We start from the raw sequence: 20,966 nt of genomic DNA, 5'->3' as shown, positions 1-20,966 counted from the left end.
GACCTGTACAGATACATATGACCCGCACATGCTCTGCATGACCTGAACATGATACATATGACCCGCACACGCTCTTCATGACCTGTACATGATACATATGACCCGCACACGCTCTGCATGACCTGTACATGATACATATGACCCGCACACGCTCTGCATGACCTGTACATGATACATATGACCCGCACACGCTCTGCATGACCTTTACATGATACATATGACCCGCACATGCTCTGTATGACCTTTACATGATACATATGACCCGCACATGTTCTGCTCTATATGACCTTTGCATGATACATATGATCCGCACATGTTCTGCTCTGTATGACCTTTGCATGATACATATTACCCGCACATGTTCTGCTCTGTATGACCTTTGCATGATACATTTGACCCGCACATGTTCTGCTCTGTATGACCTTTACATGATACATATAACACGCACATGTTCTGCTCTGTATGAACTTTACATGATACATATGACCTGCACATGTTCAGCTCTGTATGACCTTTAAATGATACATATGACTTGCACATGCTCTGTTATGTATGACCTTTGCATGATACATATGACTTGCACATGTTCTGCTCTGTATGACCTTTAAATTATACATATGACCCGCACATGTTCTGCTCTGTATGACCTTTACATGATACATATGACCCGCACATGTTCTGGTCTGTATGACCTTTACATGATACATATGACCTGAACATGCTCTGCTCTGTATGACCTTTACATGATACATATGACCTGCACATGCTCTGTATGACCTTTGTATGATACATATAACCCACACATGCTCTGCTCTGCATGACCTTTACATGATACATATGACCTGCACATGTTCTGCTCCGTATGACCTTTACATGATACATATGACCCGCACTTGTTCTGCTCCGTATGACCTTTACATGATACATATCACCCGCACACGCACTGCATGACCTTTAAATGATACATATGACTTGCACATGTTCTACACTGTATGACCTTTACATGATACATATGACTTGCACATGTTCTGCTCTGTATGACCTTTACATGATACTTATGACCCGCACATGTTCTGGTCTGTATGACCTTTACATGATATATATGACCTGAACATGCTCTGCTCTGTATGACCTTTACATGATACATATGACCTGCACATGCTCTGTATGACCTCTGTATGATACATATAACCCACACATGCTCTGCTCTGCATGACCTTTACATGATACATATGGCCCGCACACGCTCTGCATGACCTTTACATGATACATATGACCCACACATGCTCTGCATGACCTTTACATGATACATATAACCCACACATGCTCTGCTCTGTATGACCTTTACATGTTACATATGACCCGCACATATTCTGCGCCGTATGACTTTACATGATACATAGCACCCGCACATGCTCTGCATGACCTTTACATGATACATATGACTTGCAAATGTTCTGCTCTGTATGACCTTTGCGTGATACAAATGACCCGCACATGTTCTGCTCTGTATGACCTTTGCATGATACATATGTCCCGCACATATTCTGCTCTGTATGACCTTTACATGATACATATGACCCGCATATGTTCTGCTCTGTATGACCTTTACATGATACATATGACCCGCATATGTTCTGCTCTGTATGACCTTTACATGATACATATGACCCGTACATGTTCTACTCTGCATGACCTTTACATGATACATATGACCTGCACATGTTCTGCTCTGTATGACCTTTACATGATACATATGACCCGCACATGTTCTGTTCCGTATGGCCTTTACATGATACATATCACCCGCACACGCTCTGCATGACCTTTAAATGATACATATGACTTGCACATGCTCTGTTATGTATGACCTTTGCATGATACATATGACTTGCACAATTCTGCTCTGTATTACCTTTACATGATACATATGACCCGCACATGTTCTGCTCTATATGACCTTTGCATGATACATATGACCCGCACATGTTCTGCTCTGTATGACCTTTACAAGATACATTTGACCCGCACATGTTCTGCTCTTTATGACCTTTACATGATACATATGACACGCACATGCTCTGGTCTGTATGACCTTTACATGATACATATGACCTGAACATGCTCTGCTCTGTATGACCTTTACATGATACATATGACCTGCACATGCTGTGTATGACCTTTGTATGATACATATAACCCACACATGCTCTGCTCTGTATGACCTTTGCATGATACATATGACCCGCGCATGTTCTGCTCTGTATGACTTTTGCATGATACATATGACCCCGCATATGCTCTGTTCTGTATGACCTTTGCATGATACATATGACCCGCACATGTTCTGCTCTGTATGACCTTTGCATGATACATATGACCCGCACATGTTCTGCTCTGTATGACCTTTGCATGATACATTTGACCCGCACATGTTCTGCTCTGTATGACCTTTGCATGATACATATGACCCGCACATGTTCTGCTCTGTATGACCTTTGCATGATACATTTGACCCGCACATGTTCTGCTCTGTATGACCTTTGCATGATACATATGACCCGCACATGTTCTGCTCTGTATGACCTTTGCATGATACATATGACCCGCACATGTTCTGCTCTGTATGACCTTTGCATGATACATATGACCCGCACATGTTCTGCTCTGTATGATCTTTGCATGATACATATGACCCGCACATGTTCTGCTCTGTATAACCTTTGCATGATACATTTGACCCGCACATGTTCTGCTCTGTATGACCTTTACATGACACATATGACACGCACAAGTTCTGCTCTGTATGAACTTTACATGATACATATAACCTGCACATGTTCAGCTCTGTATGACCTTTACATGATACATATGACCCGCAAACGCTCTGCATGACCTTTAAATGATACATGTGACTTGCACATGCTCTGTTATGTATGACCTTTGCATGATACATATGACCCGCACATGTTCTGCTCTGTATGACCTTTACATGATACATATGACCCGCACATGTTCTGGTCTATATGACCTTTACATGATACATATGACCTAAACATGCTCTGCTCTGTATGACCTTTACATGATACATATGACCTGCACATGCTCTGTATGACCTTTGTATAATACATATAATCCACACATGCTCTGCTCTGCATGACCTTTACATGATACATATGGCCCGCACACGCTATGCATGACCTTTACATGATACATATGACCCACACATGCTCTGCATGACCTTTACATGATACATATAACCCACACATGCTCTGCTCTGTATGACCTTTACATGATACATATGACCTGCACATGTTCTGCTCCGTATGACCTTTACATGATACATATGACCCGCACATGTTCTGCTCTGTATGATCTTTGCATGATACATATGACCCGCACATGTTCTGCTCTGTATAACCTTTGCATGATACATTTGACCCGCACATGTTCTGCTCTGTATGACCTTTACATGATACATATGACCCGTACATGTTCTACTCTGCATGACCTTTACATGATACATATGACCTGCACATGTTCTGCTCTGTATGACCTTTACATGATACATATGACCCGCACATGTTCTGTTCCGTATGGCCTTTACATGATACATATCACCCGCACACGCTCTGCATGACCTTTAAATGATACATATGACTTGCACATGCTCTGTTATGTATGACCTTTGCATGATACATATGACTTGCACAATTCTGCTCTGTATTACCTTTACATGATACATATGACCCGCACATGTTCTGCTCTGTATGACCTTTGCATGATACATATGACCCGCACATGTTCTGCTCTGTATGACCTTTACAAGATACATTTGACCCGCACATGTTCTGCTCTTTATGACCTTTACATGATACATATGACACGCACATGTTCTGCTCTGTATGATCTTTACATGATACATATGACCTGCACATGTTCAGCTCTGTATGACCTTTACATGATACATATGACCAGCACATGTTCTGCTCCGTATGACTTTTACATGATACATATGACACGCACATGCTCTGGTCTGTATGACCTTTACATTATACATATGACCTGAACATGCTCTGCTCTGTATGACCTTTACATGATACATATGACCTGCACATGCTGTGTATGACCTTTGTATGATACATATAACCCACACATGCTCTGCTCTGTATGACCTTTGCATGATACATATGACCCGCACATGTTCTGCTCTGTATGACTTTTGCATGATACATATGACCCCGCATATGCTCTGTTCTGTATGACCTTTGCATGATACATATGACCCGCACATGTTCTGCTCTGTATGACCTTTGCATGATACATATGACTCGCACATGTTCTGCTCTGTATGACCTTTGCATGATACATTTGACCCGCACATGTTCTGCTCTGTATGACCTTTGCATGATACATATGACCCGCACATGTTCTGCTCTGTATGACCTTTGCATGATACATTTGACCCGCACATGTTCTGCTCTGTATGACCTTTGCATGATACATATGACCCACACATGTTCTGCTCTGTATGACCTTTGCATGATACATATGACCCGCACATGTTCTGCTCTGTATGACCTTTGCATGATACATATGACCCGCACATGTTCTGCTCTGTATGATCTTTGCATGATACATATGACCCGCACATGTTCTGCTCTGTATAACCTTTGCATGATACATTTGACCCGCACATGTTCTGCTCTGTATGACCTTTACATGACACATATGACACGCACAAGTTCTGCTCTGTATGAACTTTACATGATACATATAACCTGCACATGTTCAGCTCTGTATGACCTTTACATGATACATATGACCCGCAAACGCTCTGCATGACCTTTAAATGATACATATGACTTGCACATGCTCTGTTATGTATGACCTTTGCATGATACATATGACCCGCACATGTTCTGCTCTGTATGACCTTTACATGATACATATGACCCGCACATGTTCTGGTCTATATGACCTTTACATGATACATATGACCTAAACATGCTCTGCTCTGTATGACCTTTACATGATACATATGACCTGCACATGCTCTGTATGACCTTTGTATAATACATATAATCCACACATGCTCTGCTCTGCATGACCTTTACATGATACATATGGCCCGCACACGCTATGCATGACCTTTACATGATACATATGACCCACACATGCTCTGCATGACCTTTACATGATACATATAACCCACACATGCTCTGCTCTGTATGACCTTTACATGATACATATGACCTGCACATGTTCTGCTCCGTATGACCTTTACATGATACATATGACCCGCACTTGTTCTGCTCCGTATGACCTTTACATGATACAAATCACCCGCACACGCTCTGCATGACCTTTAAATGATACATATGACTTGCACATGCTCTGTTATGTATGACCTTTGCATGATACATATGACTTGCACATGTTCTGCTCTGTATGACCTTTACATTATACATATGACTTGCACATGTTCTGCTCTGTATGACCTTTACATGATACTTATGACCCGCACATGTTCTGGTCTGTATGACCTTTACATGATACATATGACTTGAATATGCTCTGCTCTGCATGACCTTTACATGATACATATGACCTGCACATGCTCTGTATGACCTTTGTATGATACATATAACCCACACATGCTCTGCTCTGCATGACCTTTACATGATACATATGGCCCGCACACGCTCTGCATGACCTTTACATGAAACATATAACCCACACATGCTCTGCTCTGTATGACCTTTACATGATACATATGACCCGCACATGTTCTGCTCCGTATGACCTTTACATGATGCATAGCACCCGCACACGCTCTGCATGACCTTTAAATGATACATATGACTTGCACATGCTCTGTTATGTATGACCTTTGCATGATACATATAACTTGCAAATGTTCTGCTCTGTATGACCTTTACGTGATACAAATGATCCGCACATGTTCTGATCTGTATGACCTTTGCATGATACATATGACCCGCACATGTTCTGCTCTGTATGACCTTTACATGATACATATGACCCGCACATTTTCTGCTCTGTAGGACCTTTACATGATACATATGACCCGCACATGTTCTACTCTGCATGACCTTTACATGATACATATGACCCGCACATGTTCTGCTCTGTATGACATGTACATGATACATATGACCCGAACATGTTCTACGCCGTATGACCTTTACATGATACATATCACCCGCACACGCTCTGCATGACCTTTAAATGATACATATGACTTGCACATGCTCTGTTATGTATGACTTTTGCATGATACATATGACCTGCACATGTTCTGCTCTGTATGACCTTTGCATGATATATATGACCCGCACATGTTCTGCTCTGTATGACCTTTACATGATACATATGACCTGCACATGTTCAGCTCTGTATGACCTTTACATGATACATATGACCCGCACATGTTCTGCTCCGTATGACCTTTACATGATACATATGACACGCACATGCTCTGATCTGTATGACCTTTACATGATACATATGACCTGAACATGCTCTGCTCTGTATGACCTTTACATGATACATTTGACCTGCACATGCTGTGTATGACCTATGTATGATACATATAACCCACACATGTTCTGCTCTGTATGACCTTTGCTTGATACATATGACCTGCACATGTTCTGCTCTGTATGACTTTTGCATGATACATATGACCCGCACATGCTCTGTTCTGTATGACTTTTGCATGATACATATGACTTGCACATGCTCTGTTCTGTTTGACCTTTACATGATACATATGACTTGCACATGCTCTGTTCTGTATGACCTTTACATGATACATATGACCCGCACATGCTCTGCATGACCTTTACATGATACATATGACCCGCACATGCTCTGCTCTGTATGACCTTTCCCTGATACATATGAACCGCACATGTTCTGCTCTGTATGACCTTTGCATGATACATATGACTTGCACATGCTCTGTTCTGTATGACTATTGCATGATACATATGACTTGCACATGCTCTGTTCAGTATGACCTTTACATGATACATATGACCCACACATGTTCTGCTATGTAAGACCTTTACATGATACATATGACCTGCACATTTTCTGCTCTGTATGACCTTTGCATGATACATATGACCCACACATGTCCTGCTCTGTATGACCTTTGCATGATACATATAACACGCACATGCACTGCTCTGTATGACCTTTGCATGATACATATGACCTGCACATGCTTTGCTCTCAATGACCTTTGCATGATACATATGATCTGCACATGTTGTGCTCTGTTTGACCCTTGCATGATACATATAACCCACACATGCTCTGCTCTGTATGACCGTTGCATGATACATATGACCCGCACGTGCTCTGCACTGTAAGACCGTTACATGATACATATGGCCCGCACATATTCTGCTCTGTATGACCTTTACTTGATACATATGACTCGATCATGCTCTGCACTGTATGCCTTTACATGATACATATTACCCGCACATGCTCTGCATGACCTTTACATGATACATATGACTCGCACATAATCTGCTCTGTATGACCTTTACATGATACATATGACCCGCACACGCTCTGCATGACCTTTACATGATACATATGACTTGCACATGCTCTGCTCTGTATGACCTTTACATGATACATATAACCCACACATGTTCTGCTCTGTATGACCTTTACATGATACATATGACCTGATAATGAACTGCTTTGTATGACCTTTACATGATACATATGACCCGCACATGCTCTGTATGTCCTTTGCATGATACATATAACCTACACATGCTCTGCTCTGTATGACCTTTGCATGATACATATGACCCACACATGTTCTGCTCTGTATGACTTTTGCATGATACATATGACCCGCACATGCTATGATCTGCATGACCTTTGCATGATACATATAATCCACACATGTTCTGTTCTGTTTGACCTTTGCATGATACATATGACCCGCACATGCTCTGCTCTGTATGACCTTTGCATGATACATTTAATCCACACATGCTCTGCTCTTTATGACCTCTGCATGATACATATGACCTGCACATTCTCTGCACTGTATGATCTTTGCATGATACATATGACCCGCACATGCTCTGCTCTGTATGACCTTTGCATGATACATATGACCCACACATGCTCTGCTCTGTATGACCTTTACATGAGACATATGACTCGCACATGTTCTGCTCTGTATAACCTTTGCATGATACATATGACCCGCACATGCTCTGCACTGTATGATATTTGCATGATACATATGACTTGCACATGCACTGTTCTGTATGATCTTTGCATGATACATATGACTTGCACATGCTCTGTTCTCTATGACCTTTGCATGATACATATGACCCACACATGCTCTGATCTGTATGACCTTTGCATGATACATATGACCCGCACATGCTCTGATCTGTATGACCTTTGCATGGTACATATGACCCGCACATACTCTGATCTGTATGACCTTTGCATGATACATATGACCCGCACATGCTCTGATCTGTATGACCTTTACATGATACATATGACTCTCACATGCTCTGCTCTGTATGACCTATGCATGATATATATGAGCCGCACATGCTCTGCACTGTATGACCTTTGCGTGATACATATGACCCGCACATGCTCTGCTCTGTATGACCTTTGCGTGATACATATGACCCGCACATGCTCTGTACTTTATATATAACTTATTCTCTTTTTAGTCCATCTGCAGTGGGTACAACTTCCCGGATGAATACTGCCCATTGGCTGACGCAGAGTTTAAGATGGAGCGGCTGCACCGGAAACCGGGGACCACGCCGTACGCCCCCAATCTTCCTACGTTTGAGGATGTGGAAAATACCCTGAAGTTAAAAAACTTTGACACCCCCCCATTTAATGAGACCTCCTTACTCAGCTTCAGAAACGCGCTGGAAGGTGGGGAACATTCTATGACCTCTCATATGCTCTGTACTGTTCTATTGTTGGTTTATAGACCCATCCATCATACTGAGCCGAGGTCAGAGGCCCTCACTGAGCCTCATACCTCTAATAACATGACCGCTGCTTCATTTACAGTAAGTTATTAGTCTACCCAGGGCCGGTGCTAGGGTGTTCGGCGCCCCCTGCAAACTATAAATTTGTGCCCTCCCATAGTTCAATAAAAGGATGTGGTCTCACAAGGAAGGGATGTGGCCACACAATAGTACCCCCATTTAAAACACCCCCAGTAGTGGTGCCAGTGCCGTAACTAGACATTTTAGCGCTGTGTGCAAGAAACAGCATCGGTGCCCCCCCACTCCCATACACAAACAAGGGCCACGTCAAAAATATAGGGGCGTGGCTTCATAGGGAAAGGGCGTGGCCACCGAGCTACCTTTTACATATTTCGGCAGGCATATCTCCCTTTTAGACATTACGGCAGACAGAGCTCCCCTTTTACACGTCACGGCAGACAGAGTCCCCTTTTACACAGTACGCAGGCAGAGCTCCCTTTTACACATTACGGCCGGCATAGTTCCCTTTTATACATTACGGCAGGCAGAGCTCCCCTTTTACACATTACGGCAGGCAGAGCTCCCTTTTACACAGTACGCAGACAAAGCTCCCTTTTACACATTACGGCAGGTAGAGTCCCCTTTTACACATTACAGCAAGCAGAGCTCCCTTTTACACATTACGGCAGACAGAGCTCCCTTTTACACAGTACGGCAGGCAGAGCTCACTTTTACACAGTACGACAGGCAGAGCTCCCTTTTACACACTACGGCAGGCAGAGCTCCCTTTTATGCACTACGGCAGGCAGAGCTCCCTTTTACACAGTATGGCAGGCAGAGCTCCCTTTTACAAATTACAGCAGACAGAGCTCCCTTTTACACATTACGACAGGCAGAGCTCTCTTTTACACAGTACGGCAGGCAGAGCTCCCTTTCACACATTACGGCAGGCAGAGCTCCCTTTTACACATTACGGCAGGCAGAGCCCCCTTTTACACATTACGGCAGATAGAGCTCCCTTTTACACATTACGGCAGACAGAGCTCCCTTTTACACATTACGGCAGACAGAGCTCCCTTTTACACATTACGGCAGACAGAGCTCCCTTTTACACATTACGGCAGGCAGAGCTCACTTTTACACAGTACGGCAGGCAGAGCTCCCTTTTATGCACTATGGCAGATAGAGCTCCCTTTCACACATTACGGCAGACAGAGCTCCCTTTTACACATTACGGCAGGCAGAGCCCCCTTTTACACAGTACGGCAGGCAGAACTCCCTTTTACACATTACAGCAGGCAGAGCTCACTTTTACACATTACGGCAGGTGGAGCTCCCTTTTATACTTTACAGGAGGCAGAGCTCCCTTTTACACAGTACGGCAGGCAGAGCCCCCTTTTACACAGTACGGCAGGCAGAGCTCCCTTTTACACATTACAGCAGGCAGAGCTCACTTTTACACATTACGGCAGGTGGAGCTCCCTTTTATACATTACGCAGGCGGTGCTCCCTTTTACACAGTACGGCAGGCGGTGCTCCCTTTTACACAGTACGGCAGGCATAGCCCCCTTTTATACATTACGTCAGGGAGAGCTCTCTTTTATACATTACGGCAGACAGAGCTCCCTTTTACACATTACGGCAGACAGAGCTCCCTTTTACACATTACGGCAGACAGAGCTCCCTTTTACACATTACGGCAGGCAGAGCTCACTTTTACACAGTACGGCAGGCAGAGCTCCCTTTTACACATTACAGCAGGCAGAGCTCACTTTTACACATTACGGCAGGTGGAGCTCCCTTTCATACTTTACAGGAGGCAGAGCTCCCTTTTACACAGTACGGCAGGCAGAGCCCCCTTTTACACAGTACGGCAGGCAGAGCTCCCTTTTATACATTACGACAGACAGAGCTCCCCTTTTACACATTATGGCAGACACAGCTCCCTTTTATACTTTACAGGAGGCAGAGCCCCCTTTTACACATTACGGCAGGTGGAGCTCCCTTTTATACATTACGGCAGGCGGTGCTCCCTTTTACACAGTACGGCAGGCAGAGCCCCCTTTTATACATTACGGCAGGGAGAGCTCCCCTTTTATACATTACTGCAGGCGGTGCTCCCTTTTACACAGTACGGCAGGCAGAGCTCCCTTTTATACATTACGTCAGGGAGAGCTCTCTTTTATACATTACGGCAGGCAGAGCTCCCTTTTATACATTACGGCAGGGAGAGCTCCCCTTTTATACATTACGGCAGGCGGTGCTCCCTTTTACACAGTACGGCAGGCAGAGCTCCCTTTTATACATTACGTCAGGGAAAGCTCTCTTTTATACATTACGGCAGGCAGAGCTCCCTTTTATACATTACGGCAGGGAGAGCTCCCCTTTTAAACATTACGGCAGGCACAGCTCACTGTTAAACATTACAGCAGGCAGAGTACCCTCATTTTTTTTTTACACATTAAGAAGACAGAGTCCCCCTTTTTTACACATTAGGAAGGCAGAGTCCCCTTTTTTACACATTAGGCAGGCAGTGCCCCTATTTACACATTATGGCAGGCAGTCCCCATTTAAAAGAAAAAAAGAACATTATGGCAAGCACCCCCCCTGTTTACACATTATGGCAGGCCCCATTTTCTTTTACACATTATGGCAGGCAGAGAGAGAGAGAGAGAGATACTCACCTGTGACCTGCAATCCGGCATTCATTTGCTGTGTTAATTCGGCCCACATAAGGACAGGCAGGCTGAGTTTCAAGGCAGACTGCAGAGAGAGGCAGAGACCAGGGAGCTGGCTGCAGCGCTCCCGCATCCCCTGCAGAGGCAGCGGTGGCGGTAGACAGGTGGCGGCAGGACTCGGAGACCTGAGATCGCAGCACTGCGGGGGAAATGCGGAGCTCAGAGTTCTTCAGAGGCGGCGGCTCTGGTGGGTGGCGGGAGACAGGCAGCAGTGCTAGGGGAAATGCGGAACTCAGAGTCCTTCAGAGGCGGCGGCTCTGGTGGGTGGCGGGAGGCAGGCGGCAGTACTAGGGGAAATGCGGAGCTCAGAGTCCTTCAGAGGCGGCGGCTCTGGCGGGTGGCGGGAGACAGGCGGCAGTGCTAGGGGAAATGCGGAGCTCAGAGTCCTTCAGAGGCGGCGGCTCTGGCGGGTGGCGGGAGGCAGGCGGCAGCGCTGGACTCTATAGTAGTAAGTAATTACAGTGGCTGTGTGTGTGTGTGGGGGGGTGCTGCCGATGGAGCGCCTTCAGTGCATGTGCGCTGCGTGCAAGGCACCATCGGCACACACCTAGTTACGGCCCTGAGTGTCGCTGCTTACAAATAACGCCCCAGTTGAAGCAAACCTTACACATAACGCCCCAGTAGCAGCACAGCTTACACATAACGCCCCAGTAGTAGCGCAGCTTACACATAATGCCCCAGTAGTAGTGCAGCTTACACATAACGCCCCAGTAGCAGCGCAGCTTACACATAAGGCCCCAGTAGCAGCGCAGCTTACACATAATGCCCCAGTAGTAGCGCAGCTTACACGTAACGCCCCCAGTAGTAGTGCAGCTTACACATAATGCCCCAGTAGTAGTGCAGCTTACACATAATGCCCTAGTAGTAGTGCAGCTTACACATAATGCCCCAGTAGTAGCGCAGCTTACACATAATGCCCCAGTAGTAGCGCAGCTTACACGTAACGCCCCAGTAGTAGCGCAGCTTACACGTAACGCCCCAGTAGTAGCGCAGCTTACACGTAACGCCCCAGTAGTAGTGCAGCTTACACATAATGCCCCAGTAGTAGTGCAGCTTACACATAACGCCCCAGTAGTAGCACAGCTTACAAATAATGCCCCAGTAGTAGCGCAGCTTACACGTAACGCCCCAGTAGTAGTGCAGCTAACACATAATGCCCCAGTAGTAGCGCAGCTTACACATAATGCCCCAGTAGTAGCGCAGCTTACACGTAACGCCCCAGTAGTAGTGCAGCTTACACATAATGCCCCAGTAGTAGTGCAGCTTACACATAATGCCCCAGTAGTAGCGCAGCTTACACGTAACGCCCCAGTAGTAGTGCAGCTTACACATAACGCCACAGTAGTAGTGCAGCTTACACATAACGCGCCAGTAGTAGCGCAGCTTACACATGACGCTCCAGTAGTAGCACAGCTTACACGTAACGCCCCAGTAGTGGTGCAGCTTACACGTAACACCCCAGTAGTAGCGCAGCTTACACGTAACGCCCCAGTAGTAGCGCAGCTTACACGTAACACCCCACTAGTAGCGCAGCTTACACATAACGCGCCAGTAGTAGCGCAGCTTACACATGACGCTCCAGTAGTAGCACAGCTTACACGTAACGCCCCAGTAGTAGTGCAGCAATCACATAACACCCCAGTAGTAGCGCAGCTTACACATAAAATGCCAGTAGTAGCGCAGCTTACACATAATGCCCCATTAGTAGCGCAGCTTACACGTAACGCCCCAGCAGTAGTGCAGCTTACACATAACGCACCAGTAGTAGCGCAGCTTACACGTAATGCCCCAGTAGTAGTGCAGCTTACACGTAACGTACCAGTAGTAGCACCACTTACACATAATGCCCCAGTAGTAGCGCAGCTTACACATAATGCCCCAGTAGTAGCACAGCTTTCACGTAACGCGCCAGTAGTAGCGCAGCTTACACGTAATGCCCCAGTAGTAGCGCAGCTTACACATAACGCCCCAGTAGTAGCGCAGCTTACACATAATGCCCTAGTAGCGCAGCTTACACGTAACGCCCCAGTAGTAGCGCAGCTTACACGTAACACCCCAGTAGAAGCGCAGTTTACACGTAATGCCGCAGTAATAGCGCAACTTACACATAATGCCCCAGTAGTAGTGCAACTTACACGTAGCAACCCAGTAGTAGCACAGCTTACACGTAACACCCCAGTAGTGGTGCAGCTTACACGTAACACCCCAGTAGTAGCGCAGCTTACACATAAAGTGCCAGTAGTAGCGCAGCTTACACATAATGCCCCATTAGTAGCGCAGCTTACACGTAACGCCCCAGTAGTAGTGCAGCTTACACATAATGCCCCAGTAGTAGTGCAGCTTACACATAACGCCCCAGTAGTAGCGCAGCTTACACATAATGCCCCAGTAGTAGCGCAGCTTACACGTAACGCCCCAGTAGTAGCGCAGCTTACACGTAACACCCCACTAGTAGCGCAGCTTACACATAACGCGCCAGTAGTAGCGCAGCTTACACATGACGCTCCAGTAGCAGCACAGCTTACACGTAACGCCCCAGTAGTGGTACAGCTTACACGTAACACCCCAGTAGTAGCGCAGCTTACACATAAAGTGCCAGTAGTAGCGCAGCTTACACATAATGCCCCATTAGTAGCGCAGCTTACACGTAACGCCCCAGTAGTAGTGCAGCTTACACATAACGCACCAGTAGTAGCGCAGCTTACACGTAATGCCCCAGTAGTAGTGCAGCTTACACGTAACGCACCAGTAGTAGCACCACTTACACATAATGCCCCAGTAGTAGCGCAGCTTACACATAATGCCCCAGTAGTAGCACAGCTTTCACGTAACGCGCCAGTAGTAGCACAGCTTACACGTAACGCCTCAGTAGTAGTGCAGTTTACACGTAATGCCCCAGTAGTAGCGCAGCTTACACATAATGCCCCAGTAGTAGTGCAGCTAACACATAATGCCCTAGTAGCGCAGCTTACACGTAACGCCCCAGTAGTAGCGCAGCATACACGTAACACCCCAGTAGAAGCACAGTTTACACGTAATGCCGCAGTAATAGCGCAACTTACACATAATGCCCCAGTAGTAGTGCAGCTTACACGTAACGACCCAGTAGTAGCGCAGCTTACATGTTATGCCCCAGTAGTAGCGCAGCTTACGCGTAACGCCCAGGTAGTAGCGCAGCTTACACATAATGCCCCAGTGGTATCGCAGCTTACATGTAACGCTCCAGTAGTAGCACAGCTTACACGTAACAACACCAGTAGTAGCGCAGCTTACATGTAAAGCCCCCAGTACTAGCGCAGCTTACACATAATGCCCGAGTAGCAGCGCAGCTTCCACGTAACGCCCCAGTAGTAGCGCAGCTTACAATTAACGCCCCCAGTAGTATCGCAGCTTACACGTAACGCCCCAGTAGTAGTGCAGCTTACACGTAATGCCCCAGTAGTAGCACCGCTTACACATAATGCGCCAGTAGTAGCACAGCTTACACGTAACACCCCAGTAGTAGCGCAGTTTACACGTAACACCCCAGTAGTAGCGCAGCTTACATGTAAAACCCCATTAGTAGCGCAGCTTAAATGTAACGCCCCAGTAGCAACGCAGCTTACACGTAACACCCCAGTAGTAGCACCGCTTTTACATAACGACCCCAGTAGTAGCGCAGCTTACATGTAATACAAGAGTAGTAGCGCAGCTTACATGTAACGCCCCAGTAGTAGCGCAGCTTACATGTAACGCCCCAGAAGTAGTGCAGCTTACACGTAACACCCCCAGTAGTAGCGCCACTTACACATAACGACCCTAGTAGTAGCGCAGCTTACACGTAACGCCCCAGTAGTAGCGCAGCTTACACATAACACTCCCAGTAGTAGCGCCACTTACACATAACGACCCTAGTAGTAGCGCAGCTTACACGTAACGCCCCAGTAGTAGCGCAGTTTACACGTAACTCCCCAGTAGTAGCGCAGCTTACACATAACACTCCCAGTAGTAGCACCACTTACACATAACGACCCTAGTAGTAGCGCAGCTTACACGTAACGCCCCAGTAGTAGCGCAGCTTACACGTAACTCCCCAGTAGTAGCGCAGTTTACACGTAACGCCCCAGTAGTAACGCAATTTACACGTAACACGCCCAGTAGTAGTGCCGCTTACAAACTTCGCTCCCAGTAGTATCGCAGCTTACACGTACTGCCGCAGTAGTATCGCAGCTTACACGTACCACCCCCAGCAGTAGCGCAGCTTACACATAACGCCACCGTAGTAGCGCAGCTTTCAAATAATGCCCCCAGTAGTAGCACCGCTTACACATAACGACCCCAGTAGTAGTGCAGCTTACACGTAACGACCCCAGTAGCAGTGCAGCTTACACATAATGCCCCAGTAGTAGCGCAGCTTACACGTAACGCCCCCAGTAATAGCGCAGCTTACACATAATGCCCCAGTAGTAGCGCAGCTTACACGTAATGCCCCAGTAGTAGCGCAGCTTACACATAACGCCCGCAGTAGTAGCACAGTTTACACGTAACGCCTCAGTAGTAGCACAGCTTACATGTAACGCCACCAGTAGTAGCGCAGTTTACACGTAACGCCACCAGTAGTAGTGCAGTTTACACGTAACGCCTCAGTAGTAGCGCATCTTACACGTGACGTCTCAGGAGTAGCGCATCTTACACGTAATGTCCCAGTAGTAGCACAGTTACATGTAACGCCCCAGTGGTAGCGCAGCTTACACGTAACGCCCCAGTAGTAGCCCAGCTAACACGTAACACTCCCAGTAGCAGTGCAGCTTACACGTAACGCCACAGTAGTAGAGCAGCTTACACGTAACGCCCCCAGTAGTAGCACAGCTTACACGTAACACCCCAGTAATAGTGCAGTGTACACGTAACGCCCCAGTAGTAGCGTCACTTACACATAACGACCCTATAAGTACCGCAGCTTACACGTAACGACCCCAGTAGTAGCGCAGCTTACACGTAACGCCCCCAGTTGCAGTGCAGTTTACACATAATGCCCCAGTAGTAGCGCAGCTTACACGTAACGCCCCAGTAGTAGCGCAGCTTACACATAATGCCCCAGTAGTAGCGCAGCTTACACATAACGCCCCAGTAGTAGCGCAGCTTACACGTAACACCCCACTAGTAGCGCAGCTTACACATAACGCGCCAGTAGTAGCGCAGCTTACACATGACGCTCCAGTAGTAGCGCAGCTTACACGTAACGCCCCAGTAGTAGTGCAGCTTACACGTAACGACCCCAGTAGCAGCGCAGCTTACACATAATGCCCCAGTAGTAGCGCAGCTTACACGTAACGCCCCCAGTAATAGCGCAGCTTACACATAATGCCCCAGTAGTAGCGCAGCTTGCACATAACGCCCACAGTAGTAGCGCAGCTTACACGTAACGCCCCAGTAGTAGCGCAGCTTACACATAACGCCCGCAGTAGTAGCACAGTTTACACGTAACGCCTCAGTAGTAGCACAGCTTACATGTAACGCCACCAGTAGTAGCGCAGTTTACACGTAACGCCACCAGTAGTAGTGCAGTTTACACGTAACGCCTCAGTAGTAGCGCATCTTACACGTGACGTCTCAGGAGTAGCGCATCTTACACGTAATGTCCCAGTAGTAGCGCAGTTACATGTAACGCCCCAGTTGTAGCGCAGCTTACACGTAACGCCCCAGTAGTACCGCAGCTTACACATAACGCCCCAGTAGTAGCCCAGCTTACACGTAACGCCACAGTAGTAGAGCAGCTTACACGTAACGCCCCCAGTAGTAGCACAGCTTACACGTAACACCCCAGTAATAGTGCAGTGTACACGTAACGCCCCAGTAGTAGCGTCACTTACACATAACGACCCTATAAGTACCGCAGCTTACACGTAACGACCCCAGTAGTAGCGCAGCTTACACATAATACTCCAGTAGTAGCGCAGCTTACACGTAACGACAGGGGCGGATCCAGAAAAAAATTACAGGGGGGGGCACCATAAGGGGCGTGGCTTTGTTGGAATGGGCGTGGCTTCGTTTGAATGGGCGTGGTATTGCAGGAAAAGACTACCTTATACCCCAGTTTTGCAACCTGCACGCCCAGACGTTGGCCACCACAGGAAAGAAAATAATCCTGATTCATGCCCCTTACATTATTTGTCATTTTTCCTCCTTATAGTAATGCCCAGTATACATTATTCCACATACTGCAATGGCCCTTAGACATTATTCCACACACAATAATGCACATGACACAATATGCACACACTGTAATGCCCCAGACACATTATGCCACACACCGTAATGCCTGTGACACATTATGACAGGAATCGCAATGCCCGTTATACATTATGCTACACACTGCACTGCCCCTGATACATTATAGCACATACAATGCCTGTGACACATTATGCCACACACTGCAATGACCTTGAGACATTATACCACAATGCCCGTGATATAGTATACCATACACCGTAATGCCTGTGACACATACCGCAATGCCCGTTATACCCTATGCCACACACCGCAATGCCCGTTATATATTATGCCACACTGCAATGACCCTGAGACATTATACCACATACCACAATGCCCGTGATATAGTATACCACACACCGTAATGCCTGACACATTATGACACACACTGCAATGTCCGTGATACATTATGCCACACACTGCAATGACCCTGAGACATTATACCACATATCACAATGCCAGCGATATAGTATACCATACACCGTAATGCCTGTGACACATTATGACACACACCGCAATGTCCGTGATACATTATGCCACACACCGTAATGCCCATTACACATTAAGTCCTACAGTAAGGCTTCTAATTACTTTTCAAATACCTGCTCGTTGTCAGGGGTTTCATGCACTGGGTGTCATGCTCGTTGCCAGGGGTTTCATGCTCTTGGTTCCATGCACGGTGCCAGGGGTTTTCATGCTCAGGGTGTCATGCTCGTTGCCAGGGGTTTCATGCACTGGGTGTCATGCTCGTTGCCATGGGTTTCATGCACTGGGTGTCATGCTCGTTGCCAGGGGTTTCATGCACTGGGTGTCATGCTCGTTGCTAGGAGGTAGTCCTTGTTGCTAGGGCTGTGCTCCCAGTGCCACATATGTCCCCAGTGCCAGATATTCCCCCACGGTGCCAGGTACTCACATGCCCCCAGTGCCAAATATAGCCCCCCCCCATGTGTGCCAGGTACACATATACCCCCAGTGCCAGATATTCCCCGACAGTGCCACATATGCCCCCAGTGCCAGATATCGCCCCCCCCAGTGCTATATATGCCCCCAGTGCCACATATGCCCCAGTGCCAGATATTCCCCCCCCAGTGCCACATATGCCCCCAGTGCCAGATATCCCCCCCCCAGTGCCACATATGCCCCCAGTGCCAGATATTCCCCCCCAGTGCCATATATGCCCCCAGTGCCAGATATTCCCCCCAGTGCCATATATGTCCCCAGTGCCAGATATTCTCCCCCCCCCCTCCCTGCCAAATATACCCCCAGTGCCAGATATTCCCCCCCAGTGCGTCCCCCCCCCCTTCCTCCGCCGCCGCCGCCGCTGCTCCCCCCGCTCCCCTGCTGTTAGGAGGGACACGGAGGGCACAGTGCACGCCTCTCCTGTGTCCCTCCTGTGTCTCCGGCGGCCGCGGGTCACTGTAATAAAGGAAGTGCTCACGAACGGCACTTCCTTCATGAGACCAGCGGCCGCCGGAGACCCAGGAGGGACACAGGAGAGGCGCGCACTGTGCCCTCCGTGTCCCTCCTAACAGCAGGGGAGGAAACGAGACCGCAGACGTTCGTCCGCATGTCAGTCTGCACTAAAAATGACAGGGGGGGCACGTGCCTTGGTGCCCCCCCCCTAAATCCGCCACTGCGTAACGACCCCAGTAGTAGCGCAGCTAACACGTAATGCCCCAGTAGTAGCGCAGCTTACACGTAACGCCCCCAGTTGCAGTGCAGTTTACACATAATGCCCCAGTAGTAGCGCAGCTTACACGTAACGCCCCAGTAGTAGCGCAGCTTACACATAATGCCCCAGTAGTAGCGCAGCTTACACATAACGCCCCAGTAGTAGCGCAGCTTACACGTAACACCCCACTAGTAGCGCAGCTTACACATAACGCGCCAGTAGTAGCGCAGCTTACACATGACGCTCCAGTAGTAGCACAGCTTACACGTAACGCCCCAGTAGTAGTGCAGCTTACACGTAACACCCCAGTAGTAGCGCAGCTTACACATAACGTGCCAGTAGTAGCGCAGCTTTTACATAACGCCCCAGCAGTAGCGCAGCTTACACGTAACGCCCCAGTAGTAGTGCAGCTTACACGTAACGCACCAGTAGTAGCACCACTTACACATAATGCCCCAGTAGTAGCGCAGCTTACACATAATGCCCCAGCAGTAGCACGGCTTTCACGTAACGCGCCAGTAGTAGCGCAGCTTACACGTAACGCCCCAGTAGTAGTGCAGCTTACACGTAATGCCCCAGAAGTAGCACAGCTTCCACATAACGCCCCAGTAGTAGTGCAGCTTGCACATAATGCCCTAGTAGCGCAGCTTACACGTAACGCCCCAGTAGTAGCGCAGCTCACACGTAACGCCCCAGTAGAAGCGCAGTTCACACGTAATGCCGCAGTAATAGCGCAACTTACACATAATGCCCCAGTAGTAGTGCAGCTTACACGTAACGACCCAGTAGTAGTGCAGCTTACATGTAATGCCCCAGTAGTAGCGCAGCTTACGCGTAACGCCCCAGTAGTAGCGCAGCTTACACGTAACGCCCCAGTAGTAGTGCAGCTTACACGTAATGCCCCAGAAGTAGCACAGCTTCCACATAACGCCCCAGTAGTAGCGCAGCTTACACTTAACGTGCCAGTAGTAGCGCAGCTTTTACATAACGCCCCAGCAGTAGCGCAGCTTACACGTAACGCTCCAGTAGTAGTGCAGCTTACACGTAACGCACCAGTAGTAGCACCACTTACACATAATGCCCCAGTAGTAGCGCAGCTTACACATAATGCCCCAGTAGTAGCACAGCTTTCACGTAATGCCCCAGAGTAGCGCAGCTTACATGTAACGACCCCAATAGTAGCGCAGCTTACTCGTAACGCCCCCAGTAGTAGTGCAGTTTACACGTAACGCCCCAGTAGTAGCGCAGCTTACACGTAACGCCCCCAGTAGT

At 47.5% G+C, this 20,966-nt stretch overlaps 1 protein-coding gene across 1 annotated transcript in view; it reads left to right on the top strand.

Annotated features, from left to right (window-relative positions):
- The window catches only part of LOC134985582 (tyrosinase-like), a 93,377-nt gene that overhangs the window by 58,744 nt on the left and 13,667 nt on the right, over positions 1 to 20,966 (top strand). The window contains exon 3 of the mRNA XM_063950403.1: positions 8,760 to 8,973. Within this exon, the coding sequence (XP_063806473.1) occupies positions 8,760 to 8,973 (214 nt within the window). The remainder of the gene's footprint in view (positions 1 to 8,759; positions 8,974 to 20,966) is intronic.

This window comes from Pseudophryne corroboree (assembly GCF_028390025.1).
Source record: "Pseudophryne corroboree isolate aPseCor3 chromosome 5 unlocalized genomic scaffold, aPseCor3.hap2 SUPER_5_unloc_3, whole genome shotgun sequence".
Taxonomy (NCBI): domain Eukaryota; kingdom Metazoa; phylum Chordata; class Amphibia; order Anura; family Myobatrachidae; genus Pseudophryne; species Pseudophryne corroboree.
This window is presented reverse-complemented; position numbering and strand designations above follow the sequence as displayed.